We start from the raw sequence: 23,213 nt of genomic DNA, 5'->3' as shown, positions 1-23,213 counted from the left end.
ATTGTTAAATTATGGAACATATAATCACAATCTGTAGAAACCCTGTTCTTCCTGGCCTCTACCTTTTGTTTTTGCCCTTTGACTTTATCTTCCACTGAAAACATCTTGCATTCCTGCTTTGAGTAGACCAATTTTGAAGATATCAAACAAGTTAATAACTCTAGATGGCCAATTTATATCTAAAAATTTGGAACCAAGCTGGTTTCTTGAAGTGAAGCTAAATATTCAAATATACTCAACAGAATTCCCCCCTAGATAACCATATCTCAGCATGTAATCATAGTTGTTTATAATGTTTTCTAATTATCACATAATAAAAAGAATAATTTGAAATTTATTGCATTAGCCTTTATATAATTTACAATATTTCCTAAGTCACTAAACACACTGTTTAATTTAGCTGATGAACTTCTTATACTAAGACTTTCTGAAAGGAAGTGGTATGTTGACTTAAATTCTGGGTCAAGCTCCTTAATTTAAGTAATTACTTCAGAATGTTTTCTTATCATTGAAGCTATGCATCTAATTGTATTCCTACTCAAAAATTCAAACCACATTCACTAACACTGTAATCTTTCTGTTGTTTAGAGATAGTTATGTTTGTCAGCAATGAAGCTAAAAAGAGAATTGTTTGGACTTATCTTTGATTGTCTAAGGCTGGGAGCTGGGGAGGAGAGACAGCAAAAGGGATGATGGAAATGTTCTTGATCTCGCCAAAGCAATCCTGAGAAAGAACAGAGCTGGGGGGATCACGCCCCCTGACCTCAGACTATACAACAAAGCCGCAGGCATCAAAAGATGCACGGAGCTAGACACATGAACCAGACAGAGCTCAGAAATAAACTCGCACATTTATGGCCAGTTAATCTGTAACAAATGAGGTGAGAATGTACAGTGGGGAAAAGAACCTCCTCAATGAGTGGTGCTGGGGAAAATGGACAGCTCCAGGGAAAAGAATTAAACTAGAACGTTTTCTTATACCATATAGAAACAAACTCAAAATAGACTAAAGATCTAAACATAAAACCAGAAATCATAAAACTCCTAGAAGAAAACATCAGCAGAACACTCTTTGACATAAACCATAGCAATCTTTTTTGGATCTGTCTCCTAAGGCAATAAATAAATAGAAACAGAAATATGTGTATGTGACTTAATTAAACTTAAAAGCTTTTGCAAAACCAAGGAAATCAAAATGAAAAGACAAAAAGAAAATAGTTGCAAATGATATGATCAGTAAGGGATTGATACCCAAAATATATAAACTGCTCATACAAAATAGAAAATTCAATTTTAAAAATGGGCAGAAGACCTCAACAGACATTTTTCCAAAGAAGACATACAGACGACCAAGAGGCAGATGTAAAGATGCTCAACACTGCTCATTACCAGAGAAATGCAAATCAAAACCACAGTGAGATATCACCTCACACCTGTCAGAATGGCTATCATCAAAAAGACCACACACACACACACACACACACACAAAATGACCACAAATAACAAATGTTAGTAAGATCATAGAGGAAAGAAAGAGAACTCTTGCGCACTATTGATGGGAAGGTAAATTGGTGCAGCCACTATGGGAAACACCATGGAGATTCCTCAAAAATCTAAAAATTAGAACTATCATATGATCCAGCAATTCCACTCCTGGGTATGCATCCAAAGAAACAAAAGCACTCAGTGGAAAAGATACATGCACCCAATGATCACAGTAGCATTATTTACAACAACCAAGGTATGGAAGCAACTCAAGTGTGCAGAACAGATGAATGGAAAAAAAATATGTGGTGCATATATATATATATATATATATATACACACACACACAATGAAATACTACTCAGTCATAAAAAAAAGAACAAAATTTTGCCATTTGCAACAACATGGATGGACATGGAGGGTATTATACTTAGTGAAATAAGTCAGGCAAATGAAGACAAATACTGTATGTTAAATATGTGCATTTTATTATATGTAAACTATACCTCAATAAGGTGGATTTAAAAAGTGGTTCTCCAAGAAGCAGTCTTCCCCACAAATCTAATCCCCAGTGAGTACTTCTTTTCCTGAACTTGAATGATAGTACACAATTTATCAATTGATTACTTAATGTCTTATTTCAGCTTCCAGTTGTTAAGCAGACCATACCATCTTACTGTTTAACTCTTTCCCACCTCCACCCTCTCCTTAGCTAACCAGTGTGTGTGGAAAAGAGACAGTATTAAAATAATGTTCTAATTGATAATGAAATTATCAGTTAATGAGCGTATCAGTGAGGGATCATTCAAGTAAAGCTGGTTTGTAAGCAAGAGTTAAGAATTTTTTTTTGGACATCAGGAAAAAAAACTTCAGTTAATTTCTTACTGCGGGGCTTCCCTGGTGGCTCAGTGGTGATAAGCCCAGCTGTCAATGCAGGAGACACAAGTTCAATCCCTGAACCAGGAAGATTCAACTAAACCCGTGCACAACTCTTGAGCCTGTGCTCTAGCGCCTGGGAGCCACAACTACTGGTGAGCGGTGGCTGCAACAACTGAAGCTCGGGCTCTCTCGAGCTGTGCTCTGCAACAGAAGCCACTGAACGAGAAGCCTGCACTAAAACTAGAAAGGGGCCTCCACTCGCCACAACCAGAGAAAAGCCTGCATAGCAGCGAAGGTCCAGCACAGCCAAAAATAAATGAATGTTAAATTTTTAAAAACTTTTTACTGACAGCCAACCATACGCTGAGCATTCAGCTCTGTCCTACAGACACATGACAATCTAAACCCAAATGTAAATCAGTTAAGATTAGTGATTCCTACTGTGACAGAATGGCCACTGTATCTGCTGCTTCTTTCAAAAGGTAGAGAGTCCCTTTCCCCACTCCTGGGACCTGGGATGGCCGTGTGGAAGCGATGTCAAGCCAGTTCAAAGGCCTGGCCCTAAGAGACTTTGCAGCTTCCAATCTTGTACCCATGAGACCATGAAGCCATGTGACCAAGCCAGGCCTGGATTGCTGGATAATGAGAAACACAGGTCCTCTTATTGCCCTAGCTGATAGACATTCAATCACTGTGACACACGGATGATGCCATCCAAGACCAGCCAGCCTCATCAACCTTATTAATGACCTTGGATGGATAAGCCCAGCCTACACCAGAAGAATACCCAGAAGAACGTTAACTAAAATAAAGGATGGTTGTTTTAAGCCAATGAGTTTTGTGGCAGTTTGTAACTTAGCCAATAAATAACAGATACTCAAGGACTCATCTGAAGTTCTCTTAAAAGACAGACCAAGTCATTTAGACATTTATCAAAAAGTTATTAAATCCTTGGACCCCCCTGGTGGTCCGAGGGTTAAGAATGCTTGCCAACACAGGGACAGGGGTTCAATCCCTGGTCGGGAAGAGGCCACATGTCACGGGGGCAACTCAGCCTGTGTGCCACAACTACTGAGCCCATGCTCTAGAGCCCGCAAGTGGCAACCACTGAAGTCCACTCGCCTAGACAGCCCACGCTCAGCAACAGAATAAGTCACTGCAGCGAGAAGCCTGCGCATCCCAACGAAGAGTGGCCCACACCCGCCACAACTAGAGAAAGCCTGCGCACGGCAACAAAGACACAGCACGGCCAAAAATAAGTAAATGAAAATAACTTTTTAAAAGTCATTAAGTCCTTAAACTGGAAGTCTAGGTTGAAGCTGACATGTAAAGAATAATTTATTTCTCCCTGGAAATATTAACCAGAAAACAACGTAAAGTGTCTCTGAATGGACAACTAGAATGAGTGAAGAAATAATCTAATGCTTTAATAGTAAACGTATGATTTCAGGGGCATAGCCAGTGGAATGCTAGGGCTGGTTCACACCAACCTTTGAAATTCAATTATTAAACTTTCAGAAATGTTGTGAGCCAGTTGCTAAACCATTGGTAGATTAAATCAGCCATGATAAGCGTATTTACACCATGGAATCCAGTTGTTAAATCTCTACTAGTATATCGCTGGGCACATCTGCAACTGGAGGCAAATTTCATGAGTATGTATATACCTGTATACATATTAAAATATCCTTGGGACTTCCCTGGGGGTTCAGTGGTTAAGAATCTGTGCTTCCACTGCAAGGGGCACAGGTTCAATTCCTAGTCAGGGAGCTAAGATCCTGCATGCCATGTGGCATGGCCAAAAATAAAAATAAAATAATAAAATATCCTTAATAGTTAAAGAAGACATTGGTTGGCATAACCAATGCCATGGCATAACATTCTGCCATGATATGTAATCTTGGGCAAGCCAATTAGTCTTGGTAAATCTGAACCCATATATGTAAAGTCTGTGCCCAAAAATCATCTTTTAGGTTTCTTTCAGATCTATTATTCTATCTCCTATGAGTGTACTGATGGTAATTATATCTGGATGGCAATGATGGAAAAGGCCAAGGGAGCATTCAAATGATCACACTGTGCTAGTGACTACAAACTTTGCTCTAATTCAAGACAAACTAAACTGATAGTATAGTAGTAATTACATGTGCTTGGGGTTATGGACAGCAAGGAGGTGCAACCAGTCCATCCTAAAGGAAATCAGTCCTGAATATTCATTGGAAGGACTGATGCTGAAGCTGAAACTTCCATACTTTGACCACCTGATGCGAAGAACTGACTCATTGGAAAAGACCCTGATGCTGGGAAAGATTGAGGGCAGGAGGAGAAGGGGACAATAGAGGATGATATGATTGGATGGCATCACCGACTCAGTGGACATGAGTTTGAGTAAACTCTGGGTGTTGGTGGTGGACAGGGAGGGCTGGCATGCTGCAGTCCATGGGGTCGCAGTCAGACACGACTGAGCGACTGAACTGAACTGAACTGGGTTATGGAGAAGGAAGAGGTGAATTCTGACTAGAGGGGAAAGAAAGGAAGGTCAGGCAGGAATGAGATCTCATCTCTGAGTCCACAGTGGTTCGAACTCTGTAGGTGCTTAATAAAACCTGCTGAAATTGGGCTTCCTGCAGGAAGATACTGAATAAATATGAGATGATTTTAGTGATGTTACTAAATCTAAGTGGATGCCTTTGGTAGAATTAGAAAACACATTACATACTCTGAGTACTTCTTGCCTGTGCATTGAAGTCTTACTTTCAAAAGGTTAAACAGTACATTAGAATATAGTAGGGGGCTAACAGCTGAGCTGTAATTAGGAAAGTATTTCTTTACCATTGGAATATTTGCAAATTATTTTGGTAAGAATATTAGCAAATAATTTTGAACTTTGGTGGAAAAAAATCTAAGAAATCATTCCTTTTGCCTATAAGCAGTGGAAATACTTCTCTATGCCTTCAGCAAAAGAATGGTTTGCTAACTTCTTGTGTTTATACACTGATATCCAAGTTGACTCATTTCTGAATACACATCTGAAACTGAAAAAATATTCCTTGATGGAATTCTCCCATCCAAAATGAAGGCACATGATGTCTTGTTTTCTTCTTTTCTTAAAAAAGCTTGAATCTAATTAAGATTGCATCTGAGAATATGTGGAAACTACTCTATGTTGCATATCAATATCATTCCAGTACTAATGTTATTATGTGCTTAGCTGTAGGCATGTAAGAACTAGGGCATAATGTGACAGAGCCTTTAATTGCTGAAAAACCACAGAACTTATGCCCAGGAAAAAAAAAACAACAAAAAACACAGATACAAAAATTCTCAAAATTCTACACAATTTCTGGAGTTTCATAGATACTTCCAACCCAAATCCCATTTACAAAATCCTTTGGTTAAAATCTTCTGCAAAAATCCTCAACAAACTATTACCAAATCAAATCCAAAAAAGTCTAAAAAGAATTATGCACCATGACCAAAAGGGATTTGTCCCAGGTGTGTAAGACCGCTTCAACACTCAGAAATCAATTAATGTAATCCATCAGTAATGAAGAAGTCAGAGGACTGATGACCATCTGATTTTAATGCTTATTATAAAGCTACAATCATCAAGAGAATGTAGTACTGGTGAGTGAACAAACAGGTCAGTGAAACAGAGTCCAAAAATAGACTCATACAGCAGTCAACTGATCTCTGACAGAGGAGTAAAGCAACGAAAGTGAGCATAGAATGTCTTTTTAACAAATAGTACTAGAACAACTAGACATCCACATGCAAAAAAAAACTAAACATAAAACTTTTCACCTTTCACAAAAATTAGTTCAAAATGGATTACAGATCCATATGTCAAAAGCAAAACTATAAAACACTTAGAAGATAACACAGGAGAAAATCTAGATGATCTTGGGTTTGGTGATGACTTTTTTTAGATACAACACCAAAGACACGATTCATAAGAGAATTGATAAGCTAGCCTTCACTTCAATGAAAAATGTCTGCTTTTTGAAAAGACACTGTCAACAGACTGAAAAGAAAAGCCATAAACTGGGAGAAAATATTTTCAAAAGACACATCTGATAAAGGGCTATTATCTAAAATATGCAAAGAACTCCTAAAATTCAACAGTAAGAAAACAAATAACCCAATTAAAAATGGGCCCAAAACATTTTAACATTGACTGTAGTGATGGCTACCCAACTCTATGAATATACTAAAAACTATCTAATTATATACTTTAAATGGGTGAATTGTATGGCATACGAATTCTAACTCAATAAAGCTATCAAAAAAAAAAAAAAAAGGGTCAAAGACTTTAACAGACACTTCACCAAACACATACAGATGGCAAAGAAGCAGATAAAAACATGCTCCACATTCTATGTCATCAGAGAAATACAAATTAAAACAAGACACCACTACACACTATTTACAATAACCAGGACATGGAAGCAATCTAAATGTTCATCGACAGAGGAATGGCTAAAAATGTGGTACATACAGTGGAATTTTAGTCAGTCATAAAAAAGAATGAAATAATACATACCATCAGCAGCCACATGGATGGACCTAGAGATTATTATACTAAGTGAAGTCAGACAAAGTATCATATGGTGTCACTTATATGTGGAATCTTATTTTTAAAAATTATACAAATGAACTTACTTATAAAACAGAAACAAACTCCCAGATTTTTTTTTTTCTTTTGATGTGGACCATTTTTAAAGTCTGTATTGAATTTGTTACAATATTGCTTCTGTTTTATGTTTTGGTTTTCTGGCCATGCGGCCTGTGGAATCTTAGCTCCCGGAACAAGGAATCTAACACAGCCTCAGCGCTGGAAGGTGAATTCTTAACCACTGGACCACCAGGGAATTCCCTCATAGATCTTGAAATCAGACTTATGGTTATCAAAGGAGAAATGTGGGGGGAAGTGATAAATCAGGAGAAAGGGATTAACATACATACTACTATACATAAAATAGATAACAAAGACCTACTGTATAACACAGGGAACTCGACTCAATATTCTGTAATAATCAATGTAAGAAAACAATCTGAAAAAGAAAAGATTATAACAGACTCACTTTGCTGTACAGTTGAAACTGACACACTGCAAATCAACCACATTACAATAAAAATTTTTTTACAAATTAGAAATAGTCCTCTTAAAAACAGCTATTCACCAGGATGCAGTAACAGCACTGTTTATAATAGGGATCAAATGGAAATAATGATTATGTCTAATGGTATGCATGCACGCTAAGTCACTTCAGTAGTGTTGACTCTGTGCAATTCTATGGACTGTAGCCACCCAGGCTCCTGTCCATGGGATTCTCCAGGCAAGAATACTGGAGTGGATTGCCATGCCCTCCTCCAGGGGATCTTCCCAACCCAGGGAGTGATCCTGCATCTCTTACCTCTCCTGCTTTGGCAGGCAGGTTCTTTACCATTAGTGCCATGGGGGAAGCCCACGTCTAATGGTATGGAGTTACTTAAATTATTACATTCCAGTTTATAAAATAATATGCATCCATTAAATGAGAGTACTGATACAGAAAAAAAAAAGCGTGATACTAAGTGAAAAAGCAAAATAAATACAATTATTTTTGGAAATATATTTATGCAGCAAAATAACCCAGGGAAGAAAGGTAGCAAAAATATTAGTGTTATCTTTAGATGGGACAATTATAATTTTATTTTCTCTTTATTTAGTCTCTAATTTAAAAAAATAATGATACATTATATTCATGGTTAAAAAGCAACATCATTAGAAAAACTAAGCAGCTTAGTGGATACTAGTTAAGCAGACACTACGCTCCTTAAGAAGGGTCCACTTTTTGTTATTGGCCTGGCAAAAAGTACAATGCCTCTTCATAGTAGTAGGGGTACAATAAATGACTAGATCAACAGAATGAATAATGGCTTTACTTAATTTCACTGCCGTCACTTATTCTACTTATCATTCTTACCTACAGAATACCCAAATAGTATCTGCTAAATTAAGTACATTAGTATCTGCTAATTAGATACATTTAGTATCTGCTAAATTAAATACATTAAGTCACTGCCCTTTGGGTGAGGAGTGCTCAAACTGAACCCTATATGAGAGTGCCCTCTGGTGGTTTCATGGACAATGCTTTTTATCAATTTGAAGTATGTTAACAATCCATTCCCTTCTCCAGGGGATCATCCCCACCCAGGGATCGAACCCAGGTCTCCTGCCTTGCAGGTGGACTCTTTACCATCTGAGCCACCAGGGAAGCCCCAACAACAATCCACCTCACCAATGGAAGGAAATATGAGAATGAGGACTGGGTAGTAGTATTTTCATGAAGCTAAATTTATTCCATTTAAAGAATCATCATACCTTATGTATTTTTTTAAATTTCTGAAAAAACAAAATAATCTTCCATGAAATGTTAGTGATGGTGGACAATAGGTTACACCTTTGAGGTGGAAAATGGGAGAGGCTGAGTGGAGGTGAAGGTGGTGATGAAATATGTACTTATTCAGCAACTCGTGAAATCCAGCATTTCAGGAACTACAGTGTTAACTACAATGTATGATATTTCCAGTACAAATAAAACTAATTCTCCAAAGCACTCACATGTATATGTGCGCTTTGGACATCTCACAACTGAACGATCTCTACTTAGTAGATCCTAGCATTTAGAAGAAAATTTGTCATTTACTTTAGTTTTTATAATCTTACTACTTTCATAATATGGCATATCTCAATCTTTGTAAAATTTTGGATATAAATCAACCGGAAACAAACTATTTTTGAAGATATATCACCAAATATAAGTGGTTAATATTTCAGATTATTAAATTCTATTGATTTGTCTTTCCTTTGCTTTTCCCCCCAAATGAGTAACATATTTTTATTTCCTTTATACTTTCCTATTATTCCTACATTTTACTGAACACTTGAACCTTCACCTTCCTTTATGAAAAGAACTAGATTAAGCAATAGAATGTGAAATCATTTTTCACATCCAATTTAAAAATATCACAAATATTGCACAAGTTTGAATAAAGTAACTTTCCATCTTAAAAGACTCCTCATTTCCTAAGGAGAAAGCACAGAGGCAGCAATGCTGATCATATATAAGCTGGTAGTGATAATCAACAGAATAGACTATTAATATCCTTATAAGAGGAACCAGAGACCAAATCGCAGAGAAATCAGAGATCAAATTGCCAACATCCATGGGATCATAAAAAAGCAAGAGTTTCAGAAAAACATCTACTTCTGCTTTATTGACTATGCCAAAGCCTTTTTGTGGATCACAACAAACTGTGGAAAATTCTTCAAGAGAGGGGAATACCAGACCACCTTACCTAACCTCCTGAGAAATCTGTATGCAGGTCAACAATCAACAGTTAGAACTGGACATGGAACAACAAACTGGTTCCAATCAGGAAAGGAGAACATCAAGGCTGTGTATTGTCACCCTGCTTATTTAGCTTATATGCAGAGTAGTACATCTTGTGAAATGCCAGGCTGGATGAAGCACAAGCTGGGATCAAGATAGCTGGGAGAAATATCAATGACCTCAGACACGCAAATGACACCACCCTTATGACAGAAAGCGCGAAGAACTAAAGAGCCTCCTAATGAAAGTGAAAGAGGAGAGTGAAAAAGTTGGTTTAAAACTGAACATTCAAAAAACTAAGATCATGGCATCCAGTCCCATCACTTCATGGCAAGTAGATGGGGAAACAATGGAAACAGTGATAGACTTTTATTTTTCTGGGCTCCAAAATCACTGCAGATGGTGACTGCAGCCATGAAACTGACAGACACTTACTCCTTGGAAGAAAAACTATGACCAACCTAGATGGCATATTAAAAAGCAGAGACATTACTTTGCCAACAAAGGTCCATCTAATCAAAGCTATGGTTTTTCCAGTGGTCATGTATGGATATGAGAGTTGAACTATCAAGAAAGCTGAGCACTGAAGAATTGATGCTTTTGAACTGTGGCGTTGGAGAAGACTCTTCAGAGTCCCTTGAACTGCAAGGAGATCCAACCAGTGAATCCTAAAGGAAATCAGTCCTGAATATTCACTGGAAGGACTGAAGCTGAAGCTGAAACTCCAATACTTCAACCATGTGATGAAAAGAATTGACTCACTGGAAAAGATCCTGATGCTGGGAAAGATTGAAGGCAGGAGGAGAAGGGGACGACAGTGGGTGAGATGGTTGGATGGCATCACCGACTCAATGGACATGAGTTTGAGAAAGCTCCAGGAGTTGGTGACAGACAGGGAAGCCTGGCGTGCTGCAGTCCATGGGGTTCCAAAGAGTCGGACACAACTGGGTGACTGAACAGAACTGATTCTTATAACACCAGTTAAGTTTAGTAATATTCATGTTTTAATCAGAGTTGCATGTGCTCTAAAGCAAGCAGAATTTTTAAGACAGCCAGAAAAAAATGTCAAAATGAATAATATATTCTTTCTAGGAAAGTAAAAATTCTCGGCTGAAAGAAAACACCTCTTGTCATAGTGATGCATTGTTAAAAAGCTCTGGAGCCTGACAGGGTGGATCCTGGCTCTGCCACTTGCTAGGTAGGCAGAGTTCAAGTCACTTAGTCTTATCTGTAAAATGGGGAAGATGCTGTTTCTTCAGAGGACTATTTTGAGAATTTAATAATATTGTAAACAAACGACCCAGCAGATAGGAAAAACTGATTAAAATGTAACTAATTATTCCCTAGAGCCACAAGAAAGGAAACATTATAACATCTTTTTCTGTGCGAACAGCATGAGTTTCTTTGCAAAAGCAATTTAAAAATCTTCAGAAGAACCATGCATATTTTTATTAATCATATTTATACTACTAACAGTATTTGGTTGATAAAAGTACTTAAGCATACTAGGCACATAAAAATAAATACGAGACTTAAATAACTCAACAGGAAAATACTATAAAGGAGGCTTTTTAAAATTCAGATTGTCAAATTCAGAATTACTTACTATATATAAAGAAATACACATTCTAATATATGAAAAGATGTTTTATTATTATTTTACTATATAACATATTAGTGAATACACCCAATTGTATCTTCTCAAAAGGCAAATGAGATCCAGGGTAACACTCCTCTTTGATTCCTAAAAACATCAATATCATCTGTCTTTTGGAGGATTCAGTTTCCTACGACGTCTATGATACCTTGAAAGGAAGAAAACATTTAAGATAAGATTATTTTAATAAAAGTTAACTGTTCCTGATAGAAATATCAAATTTGTATTAGCTTGGTGTTTATTGGCACTCAAAAAAAAAAATCAATTAAACATAATACATACATATACCTCAAATAGATATTTCTTAATAATAAGCCACATTTCCCTGCTGTGAAAATTTTCTATTAATTAAGCATTTGGAAAGTCTTTTTTCACATCTTGAGGTAGTTTCAATATGGTAATCTAGATGACTGTTCCTTAACTTAAATCTAATGATTGTCTTTGGAGCAAAGAAACACCATATTGTGAATATGAAGAATACACTCTATTGAAGTTTTATTTAAAAGGGGATGATCAGCTCTAAATGGAAGACTCTTAAGCTTCAAAATTATGTTTTAATAAACAATAGAAAAAAAATAAAATAAATAGAATATAATTAGTAGTATGTATATGGAAAATGTGCAGTATCACAAAAAATGGAAGAATACAAATTTAAAGTGAGCAATCTTTTCCCTTGTTTTTGCAATCACAAATAATTTTTAAATTATAATGTACAATGCAACTATAGGTATGGTGAACTAAGCAATATCACACCCAACTGCTTAAAGTATGCATCAGTATAACATTTGAAAACCAGTGTGGCACTATCAAAATTTTTTTTATTAATCATAACTTTTGATCTAATAATTCCTCTCTGGAAATCTATCCTAAAGCAAATCTTAATATGAAAATATTAAATATATAATATTAAATATTAAAGGGGGAAGGGATGATACAGGATTCAAATTTATATATACAGTATGATTAAAACCATGTAAAAATAGGCAAAACTATTAAAACTTATGTATAGAAAGAGAGAAATAAAATGCACTGTTACCAGTGACTGAAGTGTTTTCACCATGGAGAACTCTATTTTCTTTTTTCAATTTCTCTTTTCAATTCTTTTTTCAATAAAGAACTCTATTTATTGAGTCAAGAAAATTTCTGCACAGAGTACATGTGCTCTCAGTGATGAGTTCTCTTCAAAAACTCCCTTAAGGCGAGACTGTGGAAAATTGATCTGAGCTAATTTTTAACTTTTTTGCTAGTGTGGAAATTCACTGTAAAGATATCTATACCATAAGTGACAAGGCATGTATCTTATGTCCTTCAGTTGTGATTACGATGATCTCAAGTATTTTTTGCTTATCTTAAAGGTTTCATACAGGCAACTTTCCTATATACTGCTTTTTGATAAACTGCAAAATATAGAAATTAAGTTAAATAAATGAAGCACATCTATATGTCCTAACATGGGATACTAAGTTGCAGGGTAACATATAGCACATTATCACTTACCTAAACACGTCTACATATATTTATATTGGCATTGAGAAGATTATCGTTTTCTTAAGGGCTCCAGTTATGTGCCATATAATCAAGGTTTTACTAGCACAACTGTATTCCTGAAAGATGTTCTGTAAAAGCTAAGAGACACAGAATAGAGGTTTGGGAAGTTACAAACTTCCTGAAATTATTTATTAAAATTTTGAACATGTATTTATTTTCCGGGGAAGTGGATTAATAGGTTTCATTGGATTCTCAATGAAGTCTGTGGTTCTAAAAATCTAAGCACTGTCCTACACAAATGTGATTCAGCTTACAATGCTCAAACACTTTCACTACTCAAGATGCTTAAGGCCCAAAAACACTTGGAGATCTTGATAGCCCTGAACCTAACAAAGTCAAATTCTAAAATATGATCAATAAATGTCAAATAGCATTTACAGACTTTTTATCATGCATGAATGTCAACACTTGGAAGCAAACACCTGAATTTTAAGATGCCCTTATGACTTATCCAAACTGGGATCATTTAAAGAATAAAAATCTGTTCTATTAATAATTAACAAAACAGTTAAACTGAGACAGTTCCTGGCAAGGCAAAACATATTGTTACCCCTCTTAAATTACATGACTCAGTGATATCTGAAAGATTTGTCCACAGCTCTTAGAGTCCAGGATAGAACTTCACCCCCTGATTCACAATGCAGCTGGATGTTCAATGTTTCCTACTGATGTTGCGAGTTAATTTTTGTTGCCTCCATGGGAAAATATTCAAGTCGCTCTTTAAAGAGGTATTGCTACTCAAATATTTATAGAATATTGCTTTATATTTCAGAAATATAGAATCATGTTCCATATCCTTCTTACTTTCAATCCAGACTTCTTTCAATCCTTCCATCCCTTTTTTCAACATAACTGTACATTTGGTGGAATTATGTTACCTATTTTCTTTTTTAAGAGATATTATGAAAATCAGAATCATTCAACGAATGAATCTCATTCATTCATTTTTAAATATGTGGAGCATCTACTACATAACAGGCATCATCTTTAGGCGTTAAAGTTTCTGTGGTACACAAAACATGACAAAATCCCCACCCTCATGAAGCTTACATTCCAGTGTATTAGACGGAAAAATAAGATAAACAAGTTGGCCAAGGAAGGCTTCAGTGATAAAAACTCCAAAGAAGAGGTGATGGAATTCCAGCTGAGCTATTCCAAATCCTAAAAGATGATGCTGTTCAAGTTTTGCATTCAATATGCTAACAAATTTGGAAAACTCAGCAGTGGCCACAGGACTGGAAAAGGTCAGTTTTTCAAATCCCAAAGAAGGACAATGCCTAAGAATGTTCAAACTACCATACAATTGCACTCATTTCACATGCTAGCAAGGTAATGCTCAAAATCCTTCAAGCTCGTCTTCAACAGTATGTGAACTGAGAACTTTCAGATGTACAAGGTAGATTTAGAAAAGGCAGAGGAACCAAAGGTCAAACTGTCAACATCCACTGGATCATAGTAAAAGCAAGAGAATTCCAGAAAAACATCTACTCCTGCTTCATTGACTACGCTAAAGCTTTTGACTGTGTGGATCACAAAAAACTGTGGAAAATTCTTGAAGAGATGGTTCAGACCACCTTATCTGCCTCCTGTGAAACCTATATGCAGGTCAAGAAGCAAGGGTTAGAACCAGACACGGAACAATGAACTGGTTCAAAACTGGGAAAGGAGTACATCAAGGCTGTATATTGTCACCCTGCTTATTTAACTTATATGCAGAGTACATCATGCAAAATGCCAGGCTGGATGAATCACAACCTGGAATCAAGACTGCAATAACCTCAGATATGCAGATGACACCACCCTTATTGCAGAAAGTGAAGAACTAAAGAGCCTCCTGATGAGCACGAAAGAAGAGTGAAAAAGACGGCTTAAAACTCAACACTCAAAACACGAAGATCATGGCCTTTGGTCGCATCACTTCAGGGCAAATAGATGGGAAAACAATGGAAACACTGACTATTTTCTTGGGCTCCAAAACCACTGTGGACAGTGACTGCAACCATGAAATTAAAAGATGCTTGCTCCTTGGAAGAAAAGCTATGACAAACCTAGATGGCGTATTAAAGAGCAGAGACATTACTTTGTCAACAAAGGTCTGTATGGCCAAAGCTACGGTTTTCCCAGTAATCACACATGGATGTGAGAGTTGAACTAAAAAGAAGGCTGAGGACTGAAGAACTGATGCTTTCGAACTGTGGTGCTGGGAAGACTCTTGAGAGTCCCTTGGACTGCAAGGAGATCAAACAAATCAGTCTTAAAGGAAATCAACCCTGAATTGGAAGGACTGACTGTGAAGCTAAAACTCAAGCTCCAGTACTTTGGCCACCTGATGTGAAAGGCCAGCTCATTGGAAAAGACTTGATGCTGGAAAAGACAGAGGGCAGGAGGAGAAGGGGATGACAGAGAACGAGATGGCTGGAAGGCATCACCAGCTCAATGGACATGAGTTTGAGCAAGCTCGGAGAGATGGTGAAGGACAGGGAAGCCTGACGTGCTACAGTCCATGGGGTTGCAAAGAGTCAGACACAACTGAGCGACTGAACAACAACAATAATGGGTCTGAGGTGGAAGGAAGGGCATGTTGAAGGAACAGCAAAGAGGTCATGAGGTTGGAACAGCCTGAAGATGGAAGAGAACAATTGGAAATGAGAATAGAAAGGTAATAGAGGATCAGATCACGTAAATTCCTGTAGATAATAGGTAAGGCCTATAGTTTTCTGAGTGAGATGGAAAGCTGTTGGAGGTTTTTCAACAGAAAAATTATAACTAACATAATTCTGGCTGTGTGCTCAGAACAAACTGCAGCAAAGCAAAGGCTCAAGTAGGGAGACCAGTTAGAAAGCTTCTTCTATGAACCAGGCAAACGATGGTGGCACAGACGGGATGATGGCAGAGGGAATGGTGATAAATGGTCAAATTGATACATTTTGGAGACAGAGGCAACAGGATCTGCTGATAGACCAGATGCTGGGGGTGAGACAAATAGAAAAGTTAAGAATGGCACCAAGATTTCTGGCCCAAGCAGCTAGAAGAATGGAACTGGCATTAACTGAGACAGGGAAAATTGTAGGAGAAGCTGGTTTGTGACAGACACATTAAGTTAAGGATGTCCATTAGACATGTCAAGTAGGTACCTGGAAATACAGGTCTGGAGGTCAAGGGACAGGAAGAGAGAAATTTGGGAGCCAATCTAGATGGTATTTAAACCCATAAGATTGGATGAGATCACTGTCTTAGGGAATGGACAGAAAAGATGAGAGAACCAAGGACTGATCGATCCTTGGGGAACTCCAAAATTTAGACATAAGGGAAATGAAAAGGAATCAGCAAGAGAAACCAAGATATTAATAGTATATGAACTCTGGATGTGTAAAAAATGTAAAAAAGAGTTTTAGCAAACTTATTAAGGTTGAATTAACAAGAAAAATAACAGAAAACTCAAATAGAACCACTAGGAACGCTGCAATATTGCTAAAATGATGTGTTCTGCAAAGAACCATAATGGAAGGAATGCTCCACTTTTATTTTTTTCTCGCCAACTGAGGAAGACTGAAGACAGGAAGAAGAGCTTGGACACAGATGCTGGCAACTTAGGGAACTGATATGTCCTGCTTCCTGAGTACTGGTGACATTAAAGGCCAACAGGAGACACCTCAGGGGCTGTAGAGAAGAGCAAAGTGACTCACAATCAGGTCCTCAACACCTGTATACAGAGGAGCTATCTAATGCAAACTACTATAGGGAGTACAAAGAAATTGATTTATAGAAGGAGTACCTTTCACAGAATATATTCAAAGTCCCATTACATCAGGGAAATTATAATGTAGTGATTTAGCCAGCGTAATTGGTTTTCATCACCTATAATATTAGTAAATAGGAAGTAGCAGAAGCCTCATGGTTACATATGCTATATTTTAAAAAAATCAATCTTTGCACAACTGCATATAAAAATAGGCAAAAGGTAGAAGGGAGGGAACCAAAAGTTCAATTTAATCCCAAACCCAGGGCCCTGAATTTCCTCATCACTCATTCTCACCCTGAAAATTCAAACAGTTCTATAACCAGTCTCAGTATAAAGCCCAAATCTAAGATGACTCCTTGAACTGCCATGTTAAAGTAAATAAGATCATCAGGATTAGGAAACAGTAATATCCAGTTCATAAATTTAGTGGTAACAATTCTAACAGTGGATTTCCATATGTGAGATAACCTAACCTCCAGTGTTTATTACCTATTGGACTATTTCAGCATCAATTCTGTAGAGCATACTACCTATGCTTCCAGTCCACCCCACTGTGGGTGAGGTCAATAATTAAATGCAGGTAGGTTCAGGATTGAATGAGGTAGGCAACAACCCAGGATCATAAAGCCTTTGCTGACCTTGATTCAGAATCTGATAATAAAGAACATCTTAATGCACAGGTGACCTACCTAGATAAAATGGAAATTAAATAAATCCTCATGACTTAACAGCTCAACTCTGAAAATAAAACTTGCAAGAATCACAGGGAAATTTACCAATGGACCAACCCAAAGACCACCATAAAGTACAGCTTCAAAGAAAAACAACACCTTCAAGAAACTGGAAAGATAATTAGGCAAGATAATATCCCATAAGACAGTGACTTAGTACATACACATTGTATTAAAGATACTGTATTAGAGGTCTTCCAGGAAACTACAAAACAGAAGTTGCATTCCTGATGAAGACAGAATGACAGCAAAAGAGAAAACCAAAAACTTACCACAAATATAATGTTAATGGGTATCTAATAAATTATAGTTAAAATAATTTAGAGGTGGTAGCTATTCAAAATGACTATAATCAAATTTCATGAAAAAAGCAGGCTAAGAACAAATGGCAGAAGAAGAGTGCAAGTACTGAAAATCAAAAGAAAAAGCACTTAGGATGGCTTGATACTAAAATCAGAAGTCAGACTGGATAAAAAAACAAAATACAACTATATTTCATTTAAAAAGCCCACTTTTGGGGACTTCTCTGGTGATCCCATGGTTAAGTTCATGCTTCTGATTCACCAGTTCAACCCCTGATCAGGGAATTAAGATTGTATATGCCGCACTTGGCATAGACAAAAAAAAAACAACAAACAAACCTTCAAACTTTATAAAAAATTTTGCACAGCAAACAGAACTATAAACAAAATGAATAGACAAACCACAGAATGGGAGAAAATATTTGAAAACAATGCAACTAACAAAGGATTCATCTCCAAAATATCCAGACAGTTTATGCTGCTCAGTATCAAAAGAATAAACAACCCAATCAGTAAATGGGCAGGGACTTCTCTGGTGGTCCACTGGGTTAAAACTCCATGCTCCCAATACAAGGGGTAAGGTTCCATTCCTGGTTGGGGAACTAAGATCTGGCATGCCTCATGGTGCAGCCAAAAAAGGAAGAAAAAAAAAGGTGGGCAGAAAATCTAAACAGACATTTCTCCAAAGACAGACAGCCAAAAAGCAAACGAAAAGAAGCTCAACATCACTAATTATTAGAGAAATGCAAATCAAAACTACAAGGGGGACTTACCCAATGGTCCAGTGGCTAAGAATCCACCTTCGAATGCAAGGGACATGGGTTTGATCCCTGGTCGGGGAGAGGAGCACCTAAGCCTGTGCTCCACAATAAGAGAAGCCTATGCAGTTCAACTAAAGAAAGTCTTCAAACCACAACAAAAAGCCCACATGCCACAACAAAGACCCAGTGTAGTTAAAGTATTAAAAAATTAATAAATTAAAAACAAACAAAAAACTACAATGAAGCATCACGTCACACCAGTCAGAATGGCCACTACCAAAAAGTCTGCAAACAATAAATGCTGGAGAGGGTACGAAGAAAAGGAAGCTCTCCTACACTGTTGGTGGGAAGGTAAATTGGTACAACCATTATGGAGAACAGTATGAACGTTCCTTTAAAAACTAAAAACAAAACTACCATATGATCCAGCAATCCTACTCCTGAGTATATATTCAGGGAAAACCATAATTCAAAAAGATGCATGCATCCCAATGTTCACTGCAGTATAGTTATAACAGCCAGGACAGAGAAGCAACCTAAATGTCCATCAACAGAGGGACAGATAAAGAAGATGTGGTACATATATATAATACAATGGGATTTTACTCAGCAATAAAAAAGAATGAAATAATGCCATTTGCAGCAACATGAATGGACCAAGAGATTACCATGCTAAGTGAAGTAAGTCAGACAGAGAAAGATAAGTATCATATGGTATCACTTACATGTGGAATCTAACAACAACAACAAAATGATACAAATGAACTAATTTACAAAACAAACAGACTCACAGATCTTGAGAACAAACTCAGGGTTACCAAAGGAGAAAGGTGGAGGGAAATGATAAATGAGAAGGCCGAGTCTGACACATGCACACTTCTATATATAAAATAGATAACTAACAAGGACCTCTTGTAGAGCACAGGAAGCCCTGCTCAGCATTTTGTAATGACCCACACAGGGGAAGGACCTGACAGAGAAAGGAGACACAAACACACACATACACACACACACACACACACACACACACACACACCCTGTCACCCTGCTGTACACCGGACACACACACACACCATCACCCTGCTGTACACCGGAAACGGACACTGTAAGTCAACTACACCCCAATAAAAACTTTTAAAGTTTAAACATAAACAGGACTCCCCTCGTGATGCAGTGGATAGGAATCCTCCTGCTAATGCAGGGGCCACAGGTTTGATCCCTGATCCAGGGAGATCCCACATACCACGGAGCAACTAAGTCCATGCTCACAGTGACTGAGCCTGTGCTCTGGAGTCCGGCAGCTGCAACTACTGAGCCCACGTGCCACAACCACTGAAGCCCGCATGCTCCAGAGCCAGTGCTCTGTAACAAGAGGAACTGACACAATGAGAAGCCTGTGCACCGCAACCAGAGAGTCACCTCCACTTGCCACAGCTAGAGAAAAGCCCGGGCAGTGTTGAAGACCCAGCACAGCCAAAAATACATTTTAAAAATAAAACGGCCAAAAAACTGGAAAGAAGCCAAAATGTCCAACTGGTTAACAGATAAACAAACTGTGGTCTATCCATACAAGGAAATACTACTCAGAAATAAAAAAGAACAAATTATTGGTATACAAAATAATATACAAAATATACAAAAAGCACTGTACTTAGTGAAATAAGTCAGAAACGAAAGGTTATGTACTGTATAATCCCATTTACATGAAATCCTGGAAAGTAATAAAAAGCAGACAAGTAATTGCCAAGGGTGAGGATTATAGGGAGGGATCAGACTGCAAAAAGGCATGGGAGAACTTCCTGGAGTTATGAAAACAGTCTATATTATGATCGTGGTAGTGGTTATGAAACAAAGCAGGACCTTATGGCCCTTGACTGCCCTCCCCACATATCCTCAGCTTGCTTTTTGTCTGTGGAAAAACTTTAGCCAACAAATAAGTTTAATCAAAGAAGTGAGAAAATGTAGAAACAAAGGAAAACAGTCCAACAATACTAAATAACAACAGTTGTAATAATAACAATAGAATAACAATAATAATGATATGCCAAATATTATACTTAGCATGTACAACATGTAATAACTACACAAGACAGTTGTATAATTGTTATCCAAAATGGGTGTCCAGCTACTTGCATCTCAAAATCTAGTAAGGAGGCAATGTTGGTGGAAAGGAAAGTTTGCTTTATTTTGGAGACTGGCTCCCAGGGAGAGTAGGTACTGCTGTCGGTCCAAAGGCTGACTCCCCTGACTGAGAGTTGGTGGGCAAGAGCTTTTATAGACAGAGGGAGGGGGCTTCATGCAGATAACAGTACAGTCAGCTCTGACAGTTATCTTGAAATTGGTCATTGGTGGTCTGATCAGCATCATCTTGACTGTTTTAAGTACGACCCTTTGCGACCCTATACAACCCTGTGGATTGTAGCCCATCAGGCTGCTCTGTCCAAGGGATTCTCCAGGCGAGAATACTAGAGTGGATTGCCATTCGCTTCTCCAGGGGATCTTCCCCACCCAGAAACCCAACTCTTGTCTCTTACCATCTACAGGCAGGTAGGTTCTTTACCACTAGCAGCATACATTTGTTACAATGTATACATTTACATACTTAAACTGGTGACTATTTCACTTAAAACATTTGTCAAAAATCATTAAGTTGTAAACTTAAAACTGGTAAACTTGAAGTATGTAAACTACACCTCAAAAGAGCCTATTTAAGAAAAGATGCTTCAGGGAGTTCTCTGGTGGTCTAGTCGTCAGATTTGGTGCTTTCACTGCCCTGGCCTGGATTCAGTCCCTGGTCTGAGAGATCCTACAAGCTGCATGGCATAGTCAAAAAAAGGGAAAGATGCTTCAAAAAGAATAAAAGAAAAACTGTGAGTAGGAGACAGACAATATTAATTAATTATCATTATCACACTACTACTGTACATATACTGTATGCCAGGTGTTTGATTATATTTTATCTCAAAACCACCAAGCAAATTATGCATTATTATTTCTATTTTCTTCAATAGATAACAAGATTGAACTTACTAACTAACTAGCTAGTAAGTAGCAGAGACAAGATGATTTAAGTCAGTCCAGCCTCTTTAACACAGTTATACTCTCAGAAAAGGTTCTACTTTATTGGAGTTCAAAAAGCACAGAACTGAGTATAATATGAGGTAGGGTTATTCATATAGGGAGAGTTTAACAGTGTTTATCTAAGGGGAATATAGCATTAGTAGGTATAAAAAAAAGATTTTTATTTTATAGTTTTAATACTTCTGAATTGCTTTAAAATATTTTAAAAACAAGTATTTTATACCTTTCAATAACTTATTTAAAAAGATGTTATATAGCCCCAAGTAGTAAATTCATAATGGGTCCCATTCTTTTAACTGTTATAACTTTAAAACTGTTAAATATTTAGTAAAATATCCTTGTATATCCCGCCTGATATTAAAGAAATGTTCTCTAACATCTAGAAACCAACACTTGAAAATGGCTCCCATTAATCCAAACTATCTCTCTCTCTATATATATATATATATATACACATATATGTATATATATATATATACATATATATATATACCAAATAAATCTTTGTTAAGTAGCAGTAATCACACATTAAAATTGTGAAAGATGATGCATCATGACAACCATGCCTACAGGTATAACTTTTCTTTGTACACACAAGCTAGCATCTGGGGTTTTTCTGTTGAACTCTTTATTAGGAGAGATCCTGGGATAATCAACTGCATCTAATTAAAGTCTTCTTAGAACTGAAAGTGCCTAGTAATCCTGAAGGGAGAAGATACACCAGGAGATTAAATTAATTAGCAGTTAAAGCTAATTAGCAGTAATAAGATTACACATAGGTGGGATACTACACAGAAAGTCTGAAGATTACACGTTTGGTTTTAAGACTCCCTAATGGTCTTCTTGCCTTCAGTCTTTCCTCTTCAAATTACAAATACAACACAGAATTTTTGTAACTTCAGCAATTTGGTTATAAACAAAAGATCCCAAGAAAACTGCAGCAATATGAAACATGCAGGAAACAAGTACTGAAAGCCATTATAAAAAAATTTTAAGGTGGGGCTTGAACTAAAATATCTCGATGATGGGAAAGAAATAAAAGATAAACATGAGCAATGGTATGAATCATAGAAAGAAATCTTAGAATACAGCAGTGACTGAGATATGGGGCTATATAAAAGGCTTGCTAACCTGTTTTCCTATAATGTAAGTTACAAAAAGGGAAAAATATAGACTGCATGTATAAACTAAGTGGGTGCTGGATAAGAAAGAAAAAACAAGGAAGGGGACATAAAATAGGTGAAGGAATTGAAAGACACTTTGGAGAAGACTCTTGAGAGTCCCTTGGACTGCAAGGAGATCCAACCAGTCCATCCTAAAGGAGATCAGTCCTGGGTGTTCATTGGAAGGACTGATGCTGAAGCTGAAACTCCAGTACTTTGGCCACCTCATGCGAAGAGTTGAGTCACTGGAAAAGACCCTGATGCTGGGAGGGGCTGGGGGCAGGAGGAGAAGGGGACGACAGAGGATGAGATGGCTGGATGGCATCACTGACTCGATGGGCCTGAGTTTGAGTAAACTCCGGGAGTTGGTGATGGACAGGGAGGCCTGGCGTGTTGCTATTCATGGAGTCGCAAAGAGTCAGATACGACTGAGCGACTGAACTGAACTGATGGTAGCCAAGAGATAAACGGATAAAGAAGATGCA

The 23,213-nt window shown here is 37.3% G+C and overlaps 1 protein-coding gene across 1 annotated transcript in view; it reads right to left on the bottom strand.

Moving 5' to 3' along the window:
• Positions 1 to 11,177: 11,177 nt before the first annotated feature.
• The window catches only part of MRPL42 (mitochondrial ribosomal protein L42), a 28,154-nt gene continuing 16,118 nt past the window's right edge, over positions 11,178 to 23,213 (bottom strand). Inside the window, exon 6 of the mRNA XM_061125742.1 lies at positions 11,178 to 11,548. Within this exon, the coding sequence (XP_060981725.1) occupies positions 11,503 to 11,548 (46 nt within the window). The 3' untranslated portion in view covers positions 11,178 to 11,502. The remainder of the gene's footprint in view (positions 11,549 to 23,213) is intronic.

This window comes from Dama dama, chromosome 3 (assembly GCF_033118175.1).
Source record: "Dama dama isolate Ldn47 chromosome 3, ASM3311817v1, whole genome shotgun sequence".
NCBI lineage: Eukaryota > Metazoa > Chordata > Mammalia > Artiodactyla > Cervidae > Dama > Dama dama.
Note: the sequence above shows the minus strand (reverse complement) of the source record. Positions and strands in the feature narration are given on the sequence as shown.